This window comes from Vicia villosa, unplaced genomic scaffold (assembly GCF_029867415.1).
Source record: "Vicia villosa cultivar HV-30 ecotype Madison, WI unplaced genomic scaffold, Vvil1.0 ctg.000044F_1_1, whole genome shotgun sequence".
NCBI lineage: Eukaryota > Viridiplantae > Streptophyta > Magnoliopsida > Fabales > Fabaceae > Vicia > Vicia villosa.
In genome coordinates this window covers 859,497-868,287 of record NW_026704976.1, presented here as the reverse complement: position 1 = coordinate 868,287, position 8,791 = coordinate 859,497, and the positions used below count along the sequence as shown (strand labels likewise).

Sequence of the window (8,791 nt, the reverse complement as noted above, 5' to 3'; positions counted from 1 at the left end):
ATAGTGAAGTACTTTTGTTAGATACAATTAAACGAGACCGATATGTTTGTTTGTCACCTGATAACTTAGTGCTCACCAATTTCCCTAAACGTCTTTAAACCCAACAAAAAGATTTTCACTAATATTTTAATTAGTCGTAATTTTTTCAATAAAAAAATAGTGAAGAAGAGATTAATGCACAGTAGGTAGCCGTATTATACAGCAATGTAGACATGCAAAGATGAAAATAGCTAGACACGTATAAGCTTGGTCAAACAAAGATTGCAGGGGACGGCACCGAATCTATTTGACTTCTAATCCTTACACTTTTCACTATCCATTTTTCCTATTTATACCATTACCATCTCTCAACCAGGACCCTACATTCATTATTTTCTTCTTCATCCTCACCTTTCTCTCTTCTCCTACAACCAAACTATAATTTGAGCAACTAGAAGAGTAATTAAGCAACTTTAATATGGGAAGAACACCTTGTTGTGATAAAAATCATGGTCTCAAGAAAGGACCATGGACTACTGAGGAGGATGAAAAACTCATTGATTACATTCAGAAACATGGTTATGGCAATTGGAGAACACTCCCAAAAAATGCTGGTATGTATACATCAACTTTATTGACACAAATGTCTCTTATAAGAAAATCGAAGAAAATAGTATATCTGATCAGTGGCGGAGCCAGGACCCTAGATATGATTCTTCTCTTATAATTTCTTTGATACATGTACTAATTGGTTACTTTTTGTATTTTTATTGAATAATAGGTTTGCAACGATGTGGTAAAAGTTGTCGTCTTCGTTGGACAAATTATCTTCGACCGGATATAAAACGTGGTCGATTTTCATTTGAAGAGGAAGAGACAATAATTCAACTTCACAGTATTCTCGGAAACAAGTAAAACCTCTTTTTTAAATATAATTTTTATATAATATTTGTTCTATATACAGATATTTATCGGAGATGGTTAAACTTTGTATTCGTATTAAATATCTATATAGATGTTAGAGATAGTTGAACCTTCCGTTCATGCTAAATATTTATACATATGTCAGACATGGTTGAACTAACTATCTCGACTTTTCATAGGTGGTCTACAATTGCATCTCGACTACCAGGAAGAACAGACAACGAAATAAAGAACTACTGGAACACGCACATTCGAAAACGGCTTTTGAGAATGGGAATCGATCCGGTAACACATAGTCCACGACTCGATTTACTAGACCTCTCTTCAATTCTATGTTCATCTCTCTATGGTTCATCATCATCATCACAAATCAACAACTTCCAAACACTCCTTACCATGCAACAACAACAACAACCATTGATGAACCCTGAGCTTCTCAAACTTGCTTCATCACTCTTCAACACCTCATCACACCAACACCAACAACAACATCAACAACAAGAGGATTATAGTAATAATCAACCTTGTAATCCCCAAACACAAAACCAATTTCCACCTTCACATTTTGTCCAATTCCAAGACCAAATCCAACAAGTACCTAGTACTAATTCAAATGTTTGTACTAATGTCTCATCTTCATTTCACAATCATTCACATTTGTTTGATCCAAATGTGAACACATATCCATCAAATTTCACCGACCATAACTCTTACAACAATCAAGATTCTGTTCCTGATATTGATTGGCTAGAAAATAATGGATTTGGTTTAAGTACTTTTAAAGAGGAAATTGATTATACCCATCAATTATCAAGCTATAATCAATACTATGGTTCTGATTATAATCATAATCAAAATCTTATGATTCATCAAACTTCAAACCAAATTCTATCAACACCATCTTCAAGTCCAACGCCGATGAACTCGAACTCGACCGGTATTATTGGGAGCAGCAATACAGAAGATGAGAAAGAAAGCTATGATAGTTGTAATAACAGAATGAAATTTGAAATTCCTTTGCATATTTTAGATTCCAATGAGTTCATGTAATCAACCAAATGGTGTTGATTATTTCACCCTTTGTTTTTGCTGGGATATATCATATATCTATGAATCCTTCTATGGTGCATGAAATTTGTAACATTCTGTTTATTTTATTATTGGTTTATAAAGTTTAAATTTCTTGCTTGAGATTTGCCTTTATTAGAAATCTTGAGATTCTAATGGAATTTTTTTTATTATCTACCTCCATTCTTAAAGTATACTAATCTCTTTGCTTGAATTGATTTAATTTGATTTTTTTATTTTTACATAGTGTTATGGAAGGTATAAGTATATTAAATTTGATAATTGATGTCTAACTGATCTTGATTTTTTAAAAATAAATTAGTAGTGATAATTTAGTAGTGATACTTGATATTAATAGGATTTGTGATTAAAAGTGTATGAACAGCTAGACAATGGTGGTTCGCGGTGGTTGAAGTGATTGTTATAGTAATAGTTAGTAGGGTGACAAATGGGCAAGTCCATTCCGTTTAGTTTAGACTCGTTCAACAAGAGTCTACAAAATAAAAGAGCGGGTGGGGCTAACATATAGTAGAGAGAATGCCTAAAATTGATACTAGCCCCACAAAAAACAAGGCGGGGTGGCTCCATTGGAAACTCCTAAAGCCTAAAAATGGCAAAAACTCATGTTTGCAATGCTAAAACCCACAAAAAATAGAATGAGATAGAGCGGATATAATAAAGGGTGCAGAGCTGAAAATTTAGTCCACTCCGCCAAAAATTGTTGATAAAACGGGTCAGAGAAGGAGGATTCGTTTTCCACCCCTAGTAGTCAATGGTTGTCAAATTGATGATCACAAGAAGATGAAGTGAAGATCATGGTGGTTCGAGTAATGGTCTGAGTGGCTAATGGTGATGGCTAATGGTGATGGTCATAATGATGGTCATATTGGTAGTTGATGATGGTTAAAATGGTAATCACATTTAGATGAAATAGTGATAGGTGGTTGTCAGAATGATGACAAATGAAGGTCTTCGATAGTCAAATTAGTGGTCGGAGACAACCGGTGGTGACATAGAGCTAAAATAAAAATAAGAATTATACAACCTATTTTAATGGTTTCAAAATTTAAGTTAAAAAAATTTCAAATTAAATAAAAGAGTCCATTCAAACACGGTTCAAATTAAATTTTAAAAAAAAATCTAAATACAAAGTTAAACTCGTGGTTAAAGGCTATCATCAACAAAAATGATTGAACTTTTAAAAAACCTTTAGCCTTATCATTGAACCTATGGCCTCTCATATCATTCTTACCATTGCTCTTTCCCAAAACTAGTCAATCAAATAAATAGACATCAAACATGTCTTTCTAAATATGAAATACTTGCATGGTAACGAACCTAAATCCATATATTTAGGAACAACCAATAAGGAAAGAGAAAATTTAAATTTATTTAAAAATTAATTTTGTTTTTTAATTGACAACATGGATGTGGGTGTGATAATAAAGGAGAAAGACAATTTTATTTTTATTATTTAACTAATAAAAAAATTATGATTGATTGTGTGTAAGTCCTGGTGTTATGATATTTTTTACATGAGAAAATTTCAAAATTAATCCATATGACACGGGGGAAAATACCTATTAACCCATTCATTTACATGACACCACCTCCAAGATTCATCCCAGTGTCCATAGGAACTACAATTTGCAAACTTCGAAAATCCCTTTACGGCCTAAGACATGCTCTAAGAGATTGGTTTCAAAAGCTACACATCTTTTTCACACAATAAGATTTTCACTCCACAAAAAGCGGGATCTCTCTCTTTACTTAAATCACTTCAACCATTATGTTATAAATTATTCTCTATGTTGATGATGTTATCATTATGGTAATTTATCTCCATTCATAAACAATTTCATCCATTGCCTTCACAAACATTTAATCTAGAAAGACCTAGGTGATCTTCACTACTTTATTGACATTCAAGTTCAAAAACTCTCTATTCATAACTCAAACCAAATATATCAATGACTATTTTCACAAAGTCATATGCTAATGTCATCCTTATGCCTACATATATGACCTCAAATACAAAAAAAAAAAAAATTCTTTGCATGATATTCTAGATTTTGATTATTCATCTCTTTATAGATCAATTATGGGAGACGCTTAGTATGTCATCTTAACTAGGTCTGAATTGGCTTTTATTGTCAACAAGGTGTCTCGATTCACTACCTCACCAAAAGAGCGTCATTGGAAAGATGTCAAACATATTCTTAGATACCCCAAAGTTACATGAACCTATGCATTAACCATTACTTTATAAAATAACCTCAATATCTCAAAAATTTATGTCGCATGATAGGGGTTAGATCCAGATGATAGGAGATCTACCAGATGTTATTGTGTTTACTTGAACAACACATTTGTCTTTTGCTCTTCTTAGAAACAGCTTGTGGTATCTAGATCAAGTATTGAAGTCAAATATTGAAGTTTTGCAATTGTCTCATTAAAAAAACTTATTACCTCGTCCCGTTAAGACAACTTAGTTAGTAGTTGCGGAGGGACATCATATGCACGCGCACGAGTTCAAACTTGCGGCATCTAACTTATTCACCTTTAAATGATGAAATTCAGTCATTTGACTATTTGGCCCCAAAAAAATGCTATTAATTAACTTAATCTCTTTTACATGAACTTAAACTCAAAACCTCTCATCCACCTATCATCCATTATGACAATATAAGTATTATCTGACTTACTTACAATCCTATTCTACCCTCTAACTCCAAATATTTTAAATTGAACCTTTACTTTATCTAAGAAAAGATTGAAGTCAAATCACTCAAAATCGTGCATATACCATCAACTAGACAATCATCTAATATTCTCAATAGACATATCTCCATCTCCATTGTTTTCAAATTTTAAACCAAATTCCAAGTTCACAATCTTTCACACATAAGCTATGGGTGCTAGATGTAAATGATGAAACCTAAATTTAAAACAATTAGACTTGTTAATGAAAGTTTCAATTGTCATGACTAACCATCCATTTTTCTATTATGAAGGTTATAACTATCAAAGTTGCCTCATTCTTAAGTTTGCTTAACCATCTATATATTTACAATATGGTAAACTAATTCAATCAAATTTTGAAAAAAGTGGACATTCTATTACTTCACTTGTTCAATAAATATATATATATATATATATATATATATATATATATATATATATATATATATATATATATATATATATATATATATATATATATATATATATATATATATATATATATATATATATATATATATATATATCAAGGACACCTGTAATGAAACAAGTGTCTTTTTTTCTCCAACATTAAATACATAAAGATAAAAACATACAAAGGATAAAGTAGTAGAGTACTAGTATGATTTGCATGGATGGGTATTGGAGTGGAAGAGGCCTTTGACTAATTGACCAGTGAATAAGACATCTTGGGATACGTGTCGTTTCTGTGTTAGAAACACCACATAATTCATCACAAAAATCTTGCGTGTTTCCTGTGTTTTTTTATTTGTTCATTTTCTCATGCACGTAGCAGTTAATGATTGGTTGTTAAACACACTGTTAAATGCATCACCATTTGGTATACGTGGGTTCAATAATGAAGGAGTGGACCCGGTTCATAGGTTTTTAAACCGGTTGACATTGAGAAAATCTTATCTACTTTGAACCGGGGAACTAATATTTGTATGTGTTCCAGGCTTCCAGCTAGGGGTGTTCGCGGTGCGGTTTGGTTCGGTTTTGAGCATAAAAGTCATCCTAACCGCGAGATAAAAATGCATGCGGTTCGGTTTGGTTCGGTTGATTTTTAATAAGTCATCCAATCCAAACCAAACCAAACCAATGCGGTTAGGATCGGTTCGGTTGATTGCGGTTTACACTATAAAATAAAAATGTACTGAAATAAAAGAAAAAAAAGAAAGAATTCAATGCCAATATAATATATGATATTATACCATACAAAAGAAATTATATCATAAGAACAGTAGAGAACTAAAAATATATTATAAATGAAATACATATATGAGACAGTAGACAATTACATATATATGTAGCTCAATAAAATACAAAAACTAAGTTGATTATGCCAAAACTTAAGTTAATAAATTAATTATTAAAATTCAAAATGTGAGGTGTGGCTTTATGCAATTAGATTTGGAAAGATAATAAATTAACTATTAATATTCAAAACTTAAGTTAAACATGCGGTTTGGTTCGGTTTGGTTCGGTTTTGTGAAATACAAACCGCAAACCAAACCGAACCGCGCGGTTCAGTCCAAAAATCATCCAAAATCATCCAAACCAAATGCGGTTTTTTGCGGTTTCGGTTTGGATTGGTTCGATTTGCGGTTTTGCTTTTGGATTGGTTCGGATACGATCACCCCTACTTCCAGCCACACAAAAATTAATAGATTAATTTATTTATATTTTCAAAATTTGCCTAACCAACATGTTTGGACATGGAGAATCAAAAACTTCCAAATGCTTAAGAGCTCCATTTCAAAGAAGCCCCAATACAAAAAGAAAAAAAAAACTCCAAAGCTCTCAGTGACTTAAAGTTGGCTCAAAAGTATTGATTTTTTTAAATTTAATTTATATTAAATTTTTTTTTTATTATTAATACAAACTTACCTTAAAATATCATCAGCCAACAAAAAATATGAGTCACAAAGTCTCAAAATAAGATAGGGCTTAAAAAAAGTATTACCTCTTTAAGAAGTCATGATTTTGTAAGAGTAACAAATATAAGAATAAAATATCCTTAATCTACAATAACAATGGTAATTACACAATACTTCTTCCATACTTTTTGTAATAGAGTAGAATCAATAAAAATTAATGTATTTGATTTAATATATATATATATATATATATATATATATATATATATATATATATATATATATATATATATATATATATATATATATATATATATATATATATATATATATATATATATATATATATATATTTATTGACTCAAATGACTCTTATAAAAAAAGGTCGAGCATAATGTTTATCTTGAGATTAAGTAATTTTCTTTAAATGAATAAGAAAATTAATATTAATTAATTTTCTTTAAATGAATAAGAAAATTGATATTGAGTGTTTTTCAAAACGATATATAATTACTGTTTAAATTGATATAAATTAAAATTGTAAATTAATGCTTACACAAAAAAAATTGTAAATTAATTCAAAAGTTTAAAAATTTATACAAAATTGAAACATGTAGAAAGTTAAATATTATTGAATGTGTTTGAATATTACTTTATAAAATTGCTCCAACAAAATTGTATTAAATCAATTCAAACTTAACCGCATCTATATATTTTAATTTTTTTATTGGTATGATATATTATATTAATTTATTATTAATTGGTTTTTATTTTAATACAATTTATTAATCTTATTATTTAATTTTAAAGTTTTATTTGTTTTATAATCTTCAAACATAATTGAGAAATGTCATTCTATAATATTAAATTTATATATATATATATATATATATATATATATATATATATATATATATATATATATATATATATATATATATATATATATATATATATATATATATATATATATATATATATATATATATATATATATATATATATTTATAAAGAGGGATATATTTACTCCGACACATCTTGATCATTTATTCTTTTCAATCTAATGGTTAAAAATGATAAGTAATTAAATGTGGAGAGAAAACTATTCCTCATTATTTATAATCATTAGATTGAAAAGAATTAATTGTTAAGATGTGAAGTAAGTTATAATAACTTACTCTTGGAGTATATATATATAATCCATTATTGTATCACATCTTAATAAAATTGTTATTAATTAAAATAGATTATAATTTATAAATGTAAATATTTAAAAATCAAATGAATCATATTGAATTAGTTTAAATGTGATATTTTTTAATATTTTTATTATAGTTTCATTATTGAATAAGATGAATTCTATTATCTATTTATTAAAAATCAATACCATAAACTCTCTAAATTGTCCTTTCACCACAAATTTTTTACACTAAAAAATGGCATTTAAGTAATTAAATAATATATTTTTTTCATTCACATCTGTTACTATAGCATGACATGTAACATTCATTTTTTTAACTTTCACTAATTAAATCACTATTAAATTACATACTCATTCTCTATCTTGATTAAATTTTTTTGAATTTCTCTCATATTTCTTTTTCCCATATTTTCTTACTTTTATTTTAATTTTTTCTTCTCTATTTATTTATAATCACTAAAACTACTAATAATCTATTTTTTATTTTAATAAAATTAAATTTTTATTTATCTCACGGTTAACTATCAATACAATATCTATTTTATTTTAATTATCCATTGTCTTAATTTGAGAGACAAAATCCTTATATATAAATATTAATTTATTTTTTTCATCTCACGATTTTTTTCTTCTTTTTGTATGATTATTTAATATAATTAATTTTATATGATTAATTTTCATTTTACAAGTAAACTATTTCAAACATTGCATTTGTATTTTATATCGCACCAAATAATTTTTTATTTTACGGTCCGTTATCAACACAATATCTATTTTATTTTCAAATATTAAAGTTTAGTTTGGTAAGACATACTTTTGAGCTTATGTCTTATAACTTATAGCTTATAAGCTCATTCATACAACAATTTATACCTGTTTAGTAACAGTCTTTTCATCACTAGCTTATAACTTATTTTACTAGCTTATAGCTTATTTTCCATACGCTATTTCAAATAGCGTTTGAGCTTATATCTTATGGCTTATCATTTTTTCTTCG

The 8,791-nt window shown here is 28.2% G+C and overlaps 1 protein-coding gene across 1 annotated transcript; it reads left to right on the top strand.

Moving 5' to 3' along the window:
• The first annotated feature begins 332 nt into the window (after positions 1 to 332).
• Positions 333 to 2,207, top strand: LOC131622775 (transcription factor MYB102-like). The gene is made up of 3 exons (XM_058893815.1): positions 333 to 593; positions 761 to 890; positions 1,083 to 2,207. The coding sequence occupies exons 1-3, from the start codon at positions 458 to 460 to the stop codon at positions 1,951 to 1,953; spliced, it is 1,137 nt and encodes a 378-aa protein (XP_058749798.1). The 5' UTR covers positions 333 to 457; the 3' UTR covers positions 1,954 to 2,207.
• The last annotated feature ends 6,584 nt before the right edge of the window (positions 2,208 to 8,791 follow it).

What these genes read in the sequence shown, in the direction of transcription:
- LOC131622775 (XM_058893815.1), top strand. Translation starts at nt 458, where the DNA reads ATGGGAAGAACACCTTGTTGTGATAAAAATCATGGTCTCAAGAAAGGA. An exon ending in AACACTCCCAAAAAATGCTG is followed by an intron (nt 594 to 760) that starts GTATGTATACAT and finishes ATTGAATAATAG; the next exon opens with GTTTGCAACGATGTGGTAAA. An exon ending in CACAGTATTCTCGGAAACAA is followed by an intron (nt 891 to 1,082) that starts GTAAAACCTCTT and finishes GACTTTTCATAG; the next exon opens with GTGGTCTACAATTGCATCTC.